At 37.5% G+C, this 15,765-nt stretch overlaps 4 protein-coding genes across 9 annotated transcripts; 3 read left to right on the top strand and 1 right to left on the bottom strand.

Annotated features, from left to right (window-relative positions):
* Window positions 1-35: 35 nt before the first annotated feature.
* On the top strand, window positions 36-5,339 carry LOC110860958. Of its 2 annotated transcripts, none has more exons than XM_022110078.2 (5): window positions 36-190; window positions 2,008-2,246; window positions 2,319-2,450; window positions 4,767-5,039; window positions 5,144-5,339. In XM_022110078.2, exons 2-4 carry the CDS (start codon window positions 2,066-2,068, stop codon window positions 5,030-5,032), a joined length of 579 nt encoding a protein of 192 aa, XP_021965770.1. In that variant the 5' UTR covers window positions 36-190; window positions 2,008-2,065; the 3' UTR covers window positions 5,033-5,039; window positions 5,144-5,339. The 2 variants fall into 2 exon arrangements, with proteins under 2 accessions (XP_021965770.1, XP_021965771.1); XM_022110079.2 differs by having other exon boundaries at window positions 63-190; window positions 2,065-2,246.
* A 759-nt stretch (window positions 5,340-6,098) lies between these two features.
* Window positions 6,099-7,466, top strand: LOC118439435. Its single transcript, XM_035860737.1, has 3 exons — window positions 6,099-6,277; window positions 6,372-6,485; window positions 6,548-7,466. Exons 1-3 carry the CDS (start codon window positions 6,099-6,101, stop codon window positions 7,464-7,466), a joined length of 1,212 nt encoding a protein of 403 aa, XP_035716630.1.
* Window positions 7,467-7,992: 526 nt separating this feature from the next.
* Window positions 7,993-9,948, bottom strand: LOC118439442. Of its 2 annotated transcripts, XM_035860747.1 has the most exons (4): window positions 8,872-9,948; window positions 8,635-8,792; window positions 8,412-8,574; window positions 7,993-8,330 (listed from the first exon to the last, which is right to left on the bottom strand). In XM_035860747.1, exons 1-4 carry the CDS (start codon window positions 9,088-9,090, stop codon window positions 8,133-8,135), a joined length of 738 nt encoding a protein of 245 aa, XP_035716640.1. In that variant the 5' UTR covers window positions 9,091-9,948; the 3' UTR covers window positions 7,993-8,132. The 2 variants fall into 2 exon arrangements, 1 of the variants encoding a protein (XP_035716640.1); XR_004837425.1 differs by having other exon boundaries at window positions 8,412-8,792; window positions 8,868-9,948.
* Window positions 9,949-10,731: 783 nt separating this feature from the next.
* Window positions 10,732-14,964, top strand: LOC110860945. 4 transcript variants are annotated; one of them, XR_004837439.1, is made up of 5 exons: window positions 10,732-12,114; window positions 12,233-12,531; window positions 13,079-13,144; window positions 13,638-13,893; window positions 13,957-14,964. XR_004837439.1 is itself a non-coding variant. In XM_022110060.2 (5 exons), the coding sequence occupies exons 2-5, from the start codon at window positions 12,233-12,235 to the stop codon at window positions 14,784-14,786; spliced, it is 1,257 nt and encodes a 418-aa protein (XP_021965752.1). In that variant the 5' UTR covers window positions 10,802-12,114; the 3' UTR covers window positions 14,787-14,964. The 4 variants fall into 4 exon arrangements, 1 of the variants encoding a protein (XP_021965752.1); XR_004837440.1 differs by having other exon boundaries at window positions 10,733-12,114; window positions 12,233-12,451; XR_004837438.1 differs by having other exon boundaries at window positions 10,735-12,114; window positions 12,233-12,491.
* Window positions 14,965-15,765: the final 801 nt, after the last annotated feature.

Here is a 15,765-nt window from a genome sequence, read left to right as displayed (position 1 = left end):
CCTTATCGGACATGTCCGTAATCTGTGGTCTGGGCTGTGTCATCGTGAACACAAACTTCCTGTTAATTTATTAATTTCATCCACACGAGCGACATAGCTGGAAGTTGATGAAATATACTAAATTTCATAGTACAAAACACAATCGTGTCTAAGGGGCGGATTCACTATTTCTTTTTCTGCACAGCGGACGGTGAGAGAATAATTTTTTAACAAAAATGATCATTTTACGGTATGTATTTTATAATCAGACATTTTTCTTCAGTGCTTTTTTGGTACATACACTTTGTAAGAATTGTACATAGATGCAACGAAATATTTTTTAAAATTTAACAGGGATTACATTTGGTTTTTGATTTTTCCTGAAAAATTTATAGCGAACGGAACGGGAATTGATGTTATATTATGATGCAGCATATGTTCGTGCATGTGCATGCCAAATTTCGCATCTCTAGGACAAAGTTTAAAATTTCACATGAATCAGTCCAAAAGTAGGGAAGAGCGCGTGCACGCTCGATTCCCAGCAAAACAGGACTTTTTGTCCGGACCAGAATCCCACTCAACATCAGCAGGGCTTTCTAATTAATTAGTAAATCTAATTAATTAGCTAATTAAATAGCAATGTCTGCCTAATTACTAATTACTAATTAAAGTTAATTAGTCGAATACTACCTAATTAAAATTACTAATTAATTAAAATGATCGACAAACCAATTAATAATTAATTTGTATTTTCTAAAAAAAATTAATTTTTTAACGCATATTTGTCGTTTAGCCCTTAAAAAATTTTCTTCGCGGCAGCATATATACCATGGGTGCTTTATCAACTTCAAAGCGTTTTTTACGTTTGTAGTTGCAAAAGACTTACCATTACATAACACAAAAGACTTACATAACCATTTTCTCTTCGTTAAAAACGGTGTGATCCCTCTTAGAAGTCCACGTCATTCGTTCTTTCGGCCATTGAAATTGAGCTTCTTTTTGCTTCTGGGGACGCACCGGTTTCGTCTTGGTTTTCCACTTGCCGAGGTTGGGGCAAGCAGACATGACTTGATTAGTCTCAGGTGTTGAAACAGGAAGCTGGAACTCCGCTTAAATCTGGATAATCGTGACACAAGGGTCGCTAGAGCGACGGAGAATGTTGCATTTTTACATTTGTGTCGTTTTAGGCGTGCGTCCTCGGTTCTTTGTTCTACCGAAAGTGTCCCCCTTGACCTTAAACCTTGTTACGGCGGGTCGGCGGACACTTAGGTGAGTGTACGTTTCGGAAATACTCCGCCGTAAAGCACATTGAGCTTCTACTCTGCCCCTCTGCAATAAGTACGGGAATTTGCCCCTCACCATGTAAAATCGACAGAAGAAAAGAGTTAATTTACGTCATATATTGACCAGAATATCACCAATATACTCACAATTTAATTTCTTGACAAGCTGAATCAGATTCTAATTAAGTCCGTCAAAAACAAATAATTTATTGTGAGGTGTCCTTGTTTTACTGGCCACCTGATTTTAATATATTATTTGATAATTTATCCGTCCCTGGACTAATTTTAACGAAAATTTGCGACAAGACTACTACACACTGTAGTACTTCATAGTGAAAAAATCAGCTAAATATCTTGAAGGGCCTTTGAGAAATTAGACAAATGGTTAGGTGTCCTTGTTTTACCGGTCGGAGTGTATCTCCCACATCAAAAATCGTAAATCGTCTTGCCGGTGGTTTGCATTGTGTCAAGCTCCGAATATACACACATAAATATGTTTGTACTCTATAAAACGGAAATTTACATAAGCATTATGATCCCGATTAGCTAATGCATCAAATCAAATTGGATGTTATTAACCTATTGGTAAAGTTAAGTGTACTTGCGAATGGATTTAAAGTCAGAGTACAATTTATTTCGCTAGCCAGTGCATGTATTAGTGCAACAAGTATATTTGCTTCAAGAGGTGCACTAGATTGGTTATATTATAAAAACATGATTTGATTTATTAACACCACTCTCGCAGCCGGTATCTCACGGGAAATTGTTTTTTTCTGATTGGCACAACCCAAATTTTCCACAGGATGGAAGTCTCGCATCTTCTCCCCGAAGAGACAATTTTAGAAATGACCGAAAATACTCCAAATTCCATAAAGGAAACATTATACGAAGGTTTACAAGCTTGGAAAGAACGTCAAGGAAGTATGGCAACAGTGGAACAGCTCGTCAAAATTTTGGAATCGTTAAACTTTCACGACGCAGCAGGTGGAAAAATAATAACTCCAGTATAATAAAACAAGGTAACAATAGGCTACATTCTTAATTATTTTATTGTAGAAAGCATACGCGAAAGGACCGCAGAATTAGGTCCGCAAGATCCCACCTCGATCCCGGGTTCGTCAAGGTCCGTCTCCACAAGCACTACTACTGAAACAAATTTGGAAGAAGACTATCCCCTTTCAAATATGGGTACCCTTAGAAATAACAATGTTTCATCACTACCACCAGGGTTGCAGAAATCTCATCTCACCTTCAAAAATCTCACCTGACTGAGATATAATGAGAAATAGTGAGACGTGATAAATATGAGATATAGTGAGATTTATGAGCCATGCACTAGCGCCACCTAGCGGACGGGGTCATGAGCTACAAGTTTAGCTCATTGTTTGTCATATTTCTCACTCAGCCCCAACTTACAATGCGATGATGTGTAGTGTAACCCTCCGATTTGGTTGAAATTTTGAAATTATGTGGTCCATGTTAATACAACCAGCGTTTCTTGATGCAGTTTGTGTGATGGTCAGAATTTGGAAAAATTTTTAAGATCAAAGTTGAAAAACGGGCGATTTTTCGCACGCGGAGGAAGCTAACTCAACTTCCATTCCTTTCCCGTGCAAAAAATCGCACATATTTCAACTTTCCTCTCAAAAATTTTGCCAAAGGAGGACGCACCCTTCTTATGAGAAAATCCCCCCCCGTGATATTTGCCCCAAATTTTGATATGTTGTACACCTCGAGGTGCTGATCAAAAAATGTATTGGTCCCTAAGCCCTAAGTGACCTGGTTCGACCGGAAACAGAGGTCAAAGGTCAGTGCACTTTTTCGCTCGAAACCCACACAAACCGTATATTTTTGGAAAGCTACGGACGTCACGAGTCCGAATATACATCATAATAGGGTCGACGGTCAACCTTTGACCTTTCGAGGTCAAGTAAAAAAGTTGCAAATGTGTTTTGCTGTTGCACACAGTTGCACACAACAGCGATAGAGTCGACTAAGCTTGTTGCCATGCACTCGGCTGACCGGAGTGCAGCAGAGGTCCGTAAGGTCCATTAAAAGTCACCTTGCCCAAATACCTGACCTCCAAAGGTCAAAGGTTGACCGTCGACCCTATTATGATGTATACTCGGACTCGTGAGGTCCGTAGCTTTCCAAAAATATACGGTTTATGGGGTTTCGAGCGAAAAAGTGCACTGACCTTTGACCTCGGTTTCCGGTCGAACCAGGACACTTAGGGCTTAGGGACCAATACATTTTTTGATCAGCACCTCGAAATGTATAACATATCAAAATTTGGGGCAAATATCACGGGGGGGGGATTTTCTCGTAAGAAGGGTGCGTCCTCCTTCTGACCATCACACAAACTGCCTCAAGAAACGTTGGTTGTATTAACATGGACCACATAATTTCAAAATTTCAACCAAATCGGAGGGTTCACACTTCACTTCACACCTTCGCATTGTAAGATGATTGATATAAATCACTAAATCTCACTAAATCTCACTAGGTGATATATACCACTTGCAACCCTGCCTACCACTCTATATCCACATTATACCGGGAAAGGCGAAAAATGGTTTTTAAAATATTATTTGGCAATAATTTCAAGTATTTTTTAATTATTATTAATTGCTAAAAATCTGGTAGAGTCAGACAGATATATGCCCCGTAATCCTATTGATTTTGTAATAACTTCTTACCAGACTATGGTGCAAACATTCAAAGAATAGGCTAACTCTTGCTAATAACTGAAGTTCACCATCATAAAGGCGATGGTGTGACGTAAAATTCACTATTAAGCTTAATGTAATGTGGGAAATTGAACGATGAAATTTCGAAAGTAAGTGGTCCATGCCAATATAACCAAAATTTTTTCAGGCAGTTTGTGCGATTGTCAGAATTTGCCAAAATATTTTAGGTTAAAGTTGAAAAATGTGCAATGTTTACCACTGGAAGAGAATGGAAGTTGAGTTAATTTACTTCCTCCGCCTGGTAAAAATCGCCCGTTTTTCAACCTTGACATCAAATATTTTGACAAATTCTGACCATCGAACAAACTGCCTGAAAAAATGTTGGTTATATTGGCATGGACCACCTAATTTCGAAATTTCAAACAAATTGGGTTACACACCATCGCATTGTATGGGTATCTAACAAGTTCACACGGCATTAACAAAATCTTGCATTGTTAACAAAATTCCGAATTGAAAACAAAATTGTGTATTGCCTTATAAATCCCGGATATATGAAGCTACAGTAATGAGGTCACGCTGGCTAATATTGGCAAGACCCGAGTTTTTCCCTATCTGGCTCATTTTAGCTAGCGTGACGTATTTAATGTAACTTCCCAAAGCAACAGGTTTATCCTATGAACCCGTTGTAATATTACACACGTAACACACGAAATTTAAATTTTGGGATACAATATTTTATAAATCGGACCTTTACATTCAAAGCAGTGGCTAAACATAAATCCCTAGCATATAAAAATTTTTTATTTAACAGGATATTCTCGAATTATTGACGTCAAACGAGCACGAACGTGGAGCAAACAAACAATTGTGATTGGTGTCCTTGTAATTATAGTCCTATCCGCGTTTCCTGCATGGTATTACGGCATCATACCGATTAGAATGCAGGATAAATACCCTGCGAATCAAAACGAAGTAGTAACAAGCACGGAGAATAATACTACTTCCCCGCTATTGCGTGAAAACGAATCTTTAGATTTACAGATAACTAGATGTCGGAGAATTCATGGAACATCCTAAATACCTGGTATGCAGTACCCAATTAAAATTACGTAATCTGACTGAATTTAGTGTAATATGTAACCCAATTAGATACAGTATAGGTAATTGAAAATTTTAATAATTTGATAGCCAAACAACTAATGAAGTAAACAGCACCCCGTAAATCACGACTTCGTGGTGTTGCAAAAAGTCATCAGATTATGGATTACATAATTATGTAGATTACTTTGCTCTTAAGTTGTTGTCTTTTAAAAATAAATTAAGAATGTTTTTATTTGTTTAATTACTCTAATAAAATACTTTTCTGGAGTTAAAATCGAGCGTGAATTTTTCCTGCACTTATTATGTTACGCTGATGACACCGTAGTGCTTAAAGGAATACTTCGAGGAGCTTGGAATAAAAATTAACTTAGACAAAGATAATGGTATTTAGGAAGGCTGGGAGGTTGCAGCATGGATTAGGTTTCAGATATGGTGATGATAAAATATAAATTGTATCAGAATATACATAAATGGGTCCTATTTTCGTCCTCTGGAGTATATACCAAGCTTGCGAAACATTTTAAGCAGAAGGGAATTGCAGCAATGGGATCTGTGTGGAAAGTTTTAATTGAAGGAAAAGCTAACTCATGGCTTGCAAAGTACACATTATTTCGTTCTATCTGTGCTAGCACCACGTTACACGCCAGTCATTTATGGAAACTCCGATATTTAGAACTGTTAGAGGATGTGCAACAACATTTTTACAAGAAGCTGTTGGGTATAAGTAGATGCATCCCTAGATATATTGTTCGCTTAGAGTTCGGAGTTCCCCCTATGAAGATGCACATAATCAAGCAATGCCTGCACTATATGATGAGGATTTGTAATATGGAAGAGCATCGCCATACTAAGAGATGCTTTATTGCTTTAAGCTGGCACCAGACTCCATGATTTACTCATGCCTTGCTTATCACCGTAACCATAACGTTCTCGTACGATAATTTATCGCATCTATACTTGCTTTCCTCATGCCTTCATCGTCACCACGAAAGCATTCCCATTTTCTCTAGAAATTCATTCATAAATTGTATATCTATTAAAAATGCCCTCGGTAAATCGTGAGCTGGCACTGAAGATTCTTCTTCTTCGACGAATTCGACGCCGCTTGAAGCGTAAACCTCGTCAACTCTACATGAGGAAAATTTTTGAGCAGCGACTCGATCATGGATTTCTTGCTAAACAACTTCGGGACGATCCTCAATACCACCAACTATATTTTAGGTATGAATTGTTTTAATTAATATCGTCTCAGATTAATGGTTTAACAAATTGTTTAAATTATTGTTGAATGCTTCAACTATTGGATGGTTTTTAGAATGAATAAGGAAAATTACGACGAAATTTACAATCTCATATGCAGTGAAATTCAAGGAAAGAATACCCATCTGCGGCCCATTTCTGCTCATCAGAAGCTTGCAATTACGTTGAGGTGATGTCAACTTTTCAGAATCCTTTGTTAATATTTATTCTAATCATATATTTATTATTAAGATACTTGGCGACTGGGAATACGCAAATGGAGATGGCGTTTTCGTATAGAGTCTCACCACAATCTGTGTCCGTTATTTTGCGAGAGGTCATGATGTCCATCTGCACAAAACTTGGGCCACTACATTTGAAGAAACCGATGGAAGAAAACTGGAAAGATAACGAAGCTGGATTCCGGGAATTGTGGGATTATCCAAACGCATGCGGAGCGATGGACGGAAAACATATTAGGATCCGATCCCCTGCACATTCCGGCTCCACCAATTATAATTATAAGAACTTTTACTCGATCGTCCTCCTTGCAATTGTTGGACCCGACTACAAGTTCACTGCCGTGGATATCGGTGCTAGTGGTTCTCAATCGGACGGAGGTGTTTTCGGGAGATCTTCTCTGGGAAACGCCCTTCATTTAGGAAAACTTGGGCTTCCACCCCCCAAGCAGGTCGGTGAAACTTGTCTTCCACACGTCTTTCTCACGGACGACGCCTTTTCCCTAAAACCAAATGTCATGAAACCGTTTCCTGGAAAGTTCTTGCCAGCCCCGCAGCGGATATTCAACTACCGCTTAAGCAGAGGGAGGATGGTAGTAGAAAATGCATTTGGCATTTTGTCTGCGCGGTGGAGGATATTTCACGCCCCCATAAATTCAGATCCAGAGCTTACTAAACTAATTGTTCGGTGTGCTGTCATCCTCCACAATTTTCTCATTTCAAAGAAGGATCTATCCAACATAACCACTGACGGACCACAATATGGAGAAACAGGAAACTGGAGAGAGGAAACTGTCGGCGACACTGGAATGGAAAGGCTACACATTGAAAACAGCGATCATCCTAACTTAAGTGGGGGTGAAGTTAGAGAAGAGTTCTGTCGATATTTTAATAATGAAGGAGCTGTTGATTGGCAGCATGAACGAATTTAAGTTGAAAGGTTTAAAATTGAATTGTGTTTTTAGTGTGTGGAATAAAGTTTTAACTTGTGTTGGGGATGTTGGCTCCCAACGAGCAATTGTGTGAAAGTTAGTGTTTCGAAATTTGTGGATGGTTTGTGAAGGTAGAAACTGAACGGCAGAGTTTCTGTGCGGATAGCGAGACTGCACAGAAGTGTGTATGAATGGAGTTTCTGTGCGGATGGCGAGATTGCACAGAAGTGTGTATGTGGAGTTTCTGTGCAGTGTAATGATGCGGCACAGAAATGGATCTGTCCAAAATGTAAGAATGGACAGATTGTGAATGAGGCAACTTGAGACGATAGGAGATTACTAATGTCACTTAATTATTGTATTGTCATAAAAATGTGTAAGTTACAAAAAGATTATCTTGAAGTAAGCAAAATAGATAAAACTGAGAATAAGCATAATTGAACTTCAAAGCGAAGACAATGACATGGTCATAATTATAAAACACGCTAAATTGAAATACATTTACATTTCTGAACAACTTGACTTATCCAATCCGAAACCGGCTATGTTGACCATTTTGTTCTTGGCTATTTATTCAATCCACGATACTTAACACCAATTATATAATTCATATGAATTCCTAATTCGTACACAATATAACGCATTTACATATTAAGAACAAAATATTTATCCCGATAAAAGTGACCTCATTTCAGCTTCGTGAACAAGAGAGTTGATACTGTATTGTAGTTCTAAAAATCTTTTTCGGTCTGAATTTCTTAATAGTCGAAATTTCTCGGCAAGTGTTTTGCAATATGTATCATATTCATCTTGGCCGTTTTTTAGCATTCCCAACAACTCTTTGTCGAATTCATCAAGTTTCCTCTAAAATAATAACCAGCAACAAATTATTGGCAAATTACTGATTATTACAAGAAGAAACGAACATTTATAAATGTAGCTCACCTTTCCAAACTTGGCGTGTGACCGTCCTGGGGGTACCTCTTTGTTCCGAGGTAAAATTGTTGACTCAATCTGGCTGACGGAGCCCATGCTTGATAATTCTATCGCAATTTCATCATTGATCATCTGAGAATTTTCCTCGTCATCATCAAGATTAGAAAAATTTCTGAAATAAAATCACAAAATATTGAATTTTATCAATGAAATTTGTCAATTTCTTGATTACTCCTCATCTGGTTCTACAGTCCCCTTCAAGAAAAGCATGGCATCTTCGTGGCGGAAAAATGCTCGCCCTCCACCACTTCCTGTTGGTTTTACGAGTCGCCGTAAAAACGAAACAAACTGACTCCTCAAGTTACCCCAAAGTGACTTCTGCTTTGTCTTCTATGCAAAGCATACAATTCTAGATTTTAAGTAATCTAAATTGGACTAAAATCATTGAAATATCTAAAAACTCACCTACTTTTCCCAGCAATTTCCCCACCTCCAGCCACGCAGCTTCTTTTTTAATCAAATTTTTGAAATCGGGATGAAGTTTGTTCCAAAGGCAAGGACGGTCACGCACTGCATCAATCAATTGCACCTCTTCTTGCAGTGAATTTTGTCCTTTTTTTGGTGGCATAATTATTTTTGTAACGTTTATTGGAGCCAAACAAGAAATGAGGAATCGTTTTGCAGTCATCCAATTTTGCCTTACTTTAACAACTAACTTCCCCTAGATTTTGTAATAAAATGTTCCTAAGCTACAAAAGGTCAAGCAATCGTGGCAGTCATCCATACTTTTTTTTTCTGAGGTGATGAGCACAGCAAGAGGAAGTATGGATGCTGTGTAAATGTTGTCGAGGTGATAAGCAAGGCATGAGTAAATCATGGAGTCTGGGGCCAGCTTTACTCTCCACTGAACTGGGTGTCCACTGAACTGGGTTGGGCAAGTAAATAAGCTACTGGAAGAAATGGGTTATGGAAACTTTATGCACTCTTTAGATGCATCTCTGACCCCAGCTATGTATGCTGGAGCGAGTCATTGATATTTCACGTCAAGAGGATATAAGTAAAGTGAACTGTTCCACAGGATACAGCCACGACAAAGAACTTATTAACTCGACACCAGGTCCAGCTCCTTATCCTGAGTTCAATCTACCTTTTAAAAAGTTGACCCTAATAGCATAGGCGAGACTAAATTTAACATCCTGTAAATTTATCATGAGAAACATATTCACACTACTGGATTGGACTGACGCAATAAAATGCTCAGAACTTTCTACACAGTTAATGCAATTTCAAAAAACTTGCATATGTTTACTACCAAAGGGTTTGGATGCCATACAGTTCAAATTTTTATAATTCAGTTCTCTATCTGCTATAGATTGCATTTTCTTTTCCACACGATAAGAAATGTAGCTCTGTTAGATAGATAGCTCAACTTGCCTCAACTTGGTGCGGTGCACGGGCCTTTCCACACTTAGCACCAGAGCACGTCCACACAGAAAAGTGTGCATCATATTACAATACAACAAATGATCTGAACGAAAATCATTCATTTTATGGGTTATAATTTAATCAAAATAGCGGAAATAAGTTTTCAATTTTTTCACGGCGGTCTCGAAAAACAAAAACGTTGTCAATTTTTGAAATTTGGTATAGAAATTATGGTAAAATTGCAGTATAGCGGCCTAGCTCGGATTTGACTGAAATTTTTTGTGTGAATACCCTAAGGTCCCATATGCATAAAAATACCTTTTTTCGCGGCGGTTTCAAAAAATAAAATTTCTAAAAATTCTTGAAATTTTGTATAAAAATAATTTTTCTCTTAGATTTTCATGAAAATGGCTTTTGAAAAAGGAGAGCTAGCAAGTAGTGCTACCTAGGAGAGCTAGCTAGTAGTGCTAACTATGAGAGCTATCTGGGAGAGCTAGCTAGTAGTGCTACCTAGGAGAGCTAGCTAGTAGTGCTACCTAGGAGAGCTATCTGGGAGAGCTAGCTAGTAGTGGTACCTAGGAGAGCTAGCTAGGAGTGCTGGAAACTAGAAATCTCATCTTACCCCGAAAATCTGATTTTACCACAAAATATTCCTATCGTGTGGGAAACTGAGACAAAGTCTTGAAATTCTCTGGAACATCCAAGAAAAATTTGTATACAAAATTTCAATAATTTATAACTTTTTTACTATTGAATGTATTTCAAAAAATCCTTCATATTCTTGTTCAGCATAGTTTGATTAGTCTATAAAATCATTTTCAGGAAAATCTGAGGCAAAAAATAATTTTTATACAAAATTTCGAAGCTTTCTAGAAATTTTAATTTTCGAGACCGCCGCAAAAAAAAGTATTTTCTTGCTCAGGGGACCATAATAGGTATTTACACAAAAATTATCAGCCAAATCCGAGCTAGTCCACTGAAATAAATCCGAGCTAGGCCGTAATGATGCAATTTTACCAAAAATAATTTACAAAATTCACTCCCCAATCACTACAGAAGAGAATAAGAACCAGTTCAAAATAATAAATTAAAGAAGGAAGGTTGAAGTTTATTAATTATTTGGAACATTTGTTATAATTTATAATTAATTCTCCAGTATAATTATTCGACTTGAGTAAACAAGAGGAGAGAAAAACAGAACGAGAGTGGGCATGGATGAGTGTTCAAAAGTTGTTTTCCCACGTCCAAAAAGCATCCTCGCGAAAGAAACAGTCTATTCCAAGATATATTTTGTCGTATGTTTCTTTTCCAGATTTCGCATCAAATTCCGCCCACAGACTGCACCTACTTTCAAGCTGATTCTCTTCAATCTGTTCTTAAATTTTCGTAAGGTGTAAATTGAGGATCAGACGATTATTTATGAGCCAATTGTACTTTCCAACTTGGTTAATCTTAACTTTAAAAATATTGGTGCATGTTTCATTACGAAATTTGTGATGGTTTTCAACTTCCCAAACATAGAAAGGGTAAATATTCATGGGCCTGAGGAGAAAGAAGCGTATCATCGCATTCTCATCACAACGTTTAGACAACAGTCAAAGAACTTTGTGAGTGTGACCACCCTGTGCACGTACAAATGTAGGTGATAAGATATGAAAAACATCAATACATCCTGCCTTTGTTGAGTTTCATTCAAGTTGTTTGTGTTTCCGGAGTCAATACACAGCGTATTTTTATCGTTTAAAATTGTTTGTATTTCTGCAATCAGTACACAGTTTTTTTGTTTATCGTTTCAAATGGTTTGTGCTTCCATGGTTACTTACCAATATTTAGTTAAGACGAGGAAGTAAATAGCTGCAATGACTGGGACGTTGATTTGTATGCAGATTTTGCCCCTTTTTAGCCATTCAATAAAAAAAGATTGAATAAAATATCCATACATATCACACTGTGACGTAAAGTCGTGTTTATTGAGTTCATCATGTCGCTATCGCTTATCAATACTTGTGGGGCATAACCACTGTCCATTTGTAATATGTCTGGTTTGTGTTACCTTGTTAAATTGGTAGCAACATCTTAGCGAGCGATTGAGCTGGAAAGAGTGTAATGTAGTACGTATATTTTATAGTGATTCTTATTCTTACCCGAGACAATATTGTAAGCCCAAGGGGCGGATTCAATATTCGTTTTCCTCCCATCAGACTGGATAATATTAAACAACAACAGACTATATAGTCTGTTGCAAAATTATTATATAATAATTTTTTTAAGTTGACTCGGGCTTAAGGTAAGCTCTATCTTAACACGTACATACTTCCTACGTTTAATATATTTATGTATTGTAGCTAAAATTAAATTTTGTATAAGAACTGTATTTAATTCGTTCAAATATTATTTACAAATAGATGACTTTACTGGAAAACATTTCTGGCGCGGTGGACATTTTAGCTAAAAGTATACCCGTTATAACTAATTTAAATCAACTTTTTCAAGCGATGGAACTCCCACCAGATAAAATTGTAGATATTACTCGGAATCATTATAATTCCATAAAGGAAAGATTAACCGTAGCTTTGCAGGCTTGGAAAGAATTAGTAGGAAGTCGTGCAACGGTGGAACACCTGGTACGTATTTTGCTGGCCTTACAGCACAAGGATTCTGCAGGTGGGATAGGGGCAAACTAATAATGAAGAGGCGTAAGGCGGTAATATCTGCAGCTGATTTTCAATCTAAAACTGATAAGCTGATTTTAAACTGTTCAAGCTCTGAAATAGGCCACCCATATTTTTGCGTTTTCCAGAATGCGAATGTTTTCCACCGTGGAGGAATTTAAAAAATTATAGCCAAATCAGGATTTTTCAAAACGCTCTCACTTTTCGAATTTGAACAATTAAAGTTTTGTGCATTGAAAAAATTCAAAGCATCAAAATGAAAGGATGAATTTTTTAATTCATTTGTATAATATTCGGGGAAGCAATTCTGAGAAAAATTGTGTTCAAATTTTGAAATCTGATCTGAACTCGAAAAATTACAGCTTTTTAGAAAATCCGGATTTTGGGTCATTTTTTCTATTCCGCCACCAAATACAAAAAATGTGCATTCTGTAAAACGCAAAAATACGGGTTCGCTTATTTCTGAGCGTAAAAAATTTGTCATTAGTCCGGTCAAAATAAATAACCACCTTACACCTCCTCATTGTAGGTCGAATAGAATAAAGTATAAATAAGCAACACTTAATTATTTTATTGTAGAAATGATACAGAATTCGGCCGAAGCATTAGGCCCCACCTCGATTCCGGATTCAACGAGCATTATAGGTGAGTCGTGTAACGGGTCAACCCAGTTAAAATTGATCTGCAAGGTCGGGTTCGGGCTGGTCGGGTTTAGAAATTTATGGGGTTTTCAAAATGTTTGACCCGATTAACCTTTCTCTAATATCACGATGGTCAGACTGCCGCCGAATCAATACATCCATTAACCCACCTCTCTACGAGTTTTGCTCAATAAGGGTACAGTACCTTTATTGAGCAAAACTGAGTACCCTGGGTATTCATTCTCACCGAGCAGTATGTCCTAATCCCTTAAAATCCCTTAAAAAGCACCTTAAAATTGTGCGATCGACTTGAAATGAAAAATTTAAAAGTTTAATTTCTGCTTTAAATGTCAAATCACCATTACTGGGTTTCGACTTAATTTAGATCGAAATCCAGCAAATTGATCGCCAAGTTTTACCTGCTTTTATATAGTGTCAAAAAAGGTCATGGCGATAAACAAATAGCAGAACTAAATTTATGTGGTCACTAAATATAGCCTAAAATTTGGAATGTCATGCCGATCGCACATCTTTACGTTGTTTACGTTTGGGATCAGCTTACAAGGCTCCTGGTTATTGAGAAAAAGCCGTGCCGGGAGGGTTAATGTTTGGAATGACTCGGCGACCTGACTACGATTTCCACCACCACAGATTTGGAAGAGTCTGCTGCACTACTTCGGGGGACCCTTACAAACAATAATGCTTCACCACCTCAAGATGTTCTGCTCCCTACACAGGAACAATCGACAAATCGTACGTTTAATAATGATGAAGTTATGTATGCCAACTAAAAATAACAATTTCCTTAAATTTCAGCCGAAGAGGGCCAAACATCACAAATTTTCCGGAAAGTAACAACTGGAATAAGCTTACTAGTAATTATTATCATGACCGTGTTATTTGCATGTTATCACATCATTCCAATCAGAGTTCTGGATAAATATTCGTCAGATAGACCAGAAATAGTCACACGTACAGAAAACTATCCAACTACTCCGTCACTTTCTAGACAGCATAAAAACGAATGTGTAGCTTTAAGAAAGAAAGGCAAAATGAGATGTCCGATAAATCATGAAATCCCTCACCAGAATTTAAGAATTGTCACGTTAAATGATAATAATCACCACGATTTCTGTGACGCGGAACATAAGGGATGCTTCCTTGGTGGTAACCCTGACAACGATGACTTCTCATCTGACCAAGAATTTTGTCCCCATAATCTCGTAGCCCTTGAAATTTTAAGTGCCATAAGGAGAAAAAGGTTGACCAATTTTTTGGACAGGTATTGCTTGCTGGGGTCACTTTTATTTGGGAAGAATGCATCAGTAGAAGCTACACCAGGAACAAGTTATCTCTCAGATAAGCTGAATTATCCATCATTGCAATCGCTATCATTTGAGGGAACAGTAAATGTTAGCGTAATTCTAGCTAATCTTTCGGATCATGTCAGTTTTCCTTGTTTGGTTGAGATCAATCTAAGTTGTGTAATACTGATGGCGGAGGACATTACAAGTCTTCGTAACTTGGTCGCATCCAGTGGAAGTTTGAGAAGGATTAATTGTCAGGATAACAACTTTTGTGAAAATTTACTCGATGTCAATAACGGACATGAATTAAATAGGAATTTTACCAGAACAATTTGTTGAGTGCAAACAACTTGTTCTGGATAGATAAATTTATTATGTATCTTTTATCATGTATTATATATGTTTGATCATATATGTATTATGTATATAGTGTATTATGTATGTGTTTCTGTGCATACATTTTTAATTAGTTCTGAGTACGCAGTCTGACCACTCAATAAAAATATTGACATATTTAAGAATATAAACACAGGAGGATAGAGTTTATACGAGAATTTATATATGCACCCTAAATAAATCATATCTAGGGTCGAGGCATCATGTCCTTCCTGTGCTACATAACTACAGCATGGGGCCAATAGTCCCGTAAATGTTGAATAGAAGTCAAAAATCTCGGAAAATTAATGACATATTTTATGTGCGACCCATAAGCCCCACCTCCTCAAGTCCTACACTATGCTATGCTAGCGTCCCCATGGGAACGTCCTTATATTACTTGATCAGAACGTTGAGTGGGTGTTTTTGGGTTGCCTATCTTACTCGTGTTACGTATGTAAGCTTTACATGTGTCCGGTAGGGAAGGGTTGAGCATTATGTATGTAGGTGATGTAAAAATCGACGTTTTTCTGATGACATAATATATGCGCTCGCTCCATTCGCCATGCGCCCCCCCAACCTCCACGACCACTGCGTACCGTTCATATTCATTTTGTTGGTTAGAGGGAGGGTCAACATATTACATTATGGTTAGTGAAAAAATTAACTTGATTACTACTCTAAGTCGTGGGGGACGGTTTTGGGTGGCTGATTTTACTCGTGTGGCTTATCTTGCGAACCGACTATTCGATGACGTCAGCGGTCTCGCTCCGATTTTGATTAAACCACGATAATTATGTAGCCTTATGTAAATAATTGAGCACATGTTTCGGGATTTTTCATAATGTTCAGTTTAAACAAAGTTAAGATGGTATTCAATATATTAATTCCATTCCTTGTAATTCCTGCAGACGCATCCATGGTGCATCCAATTTTTTGACCG

Source organism: Folsomia candida, unplaced genomic scaffold, assembly GCF_002217175.1.
Source record: "Folsomia candida strain VU population unplaced genomic scaffold, ASM221717v1 Fcan01_Sc036, whole genome shotgun sequence".
Classification (NCBI taxonomy): domain Eukaryota; kingdom Metazoa; phylum Arthropoda; class Collembola; order Entomobryomorpha; family Isotomidae; genus Folsomia; species Folsomia candida.
This window is presented reverse-complemented; position numbering and strand designations above follow the sequence as displayed.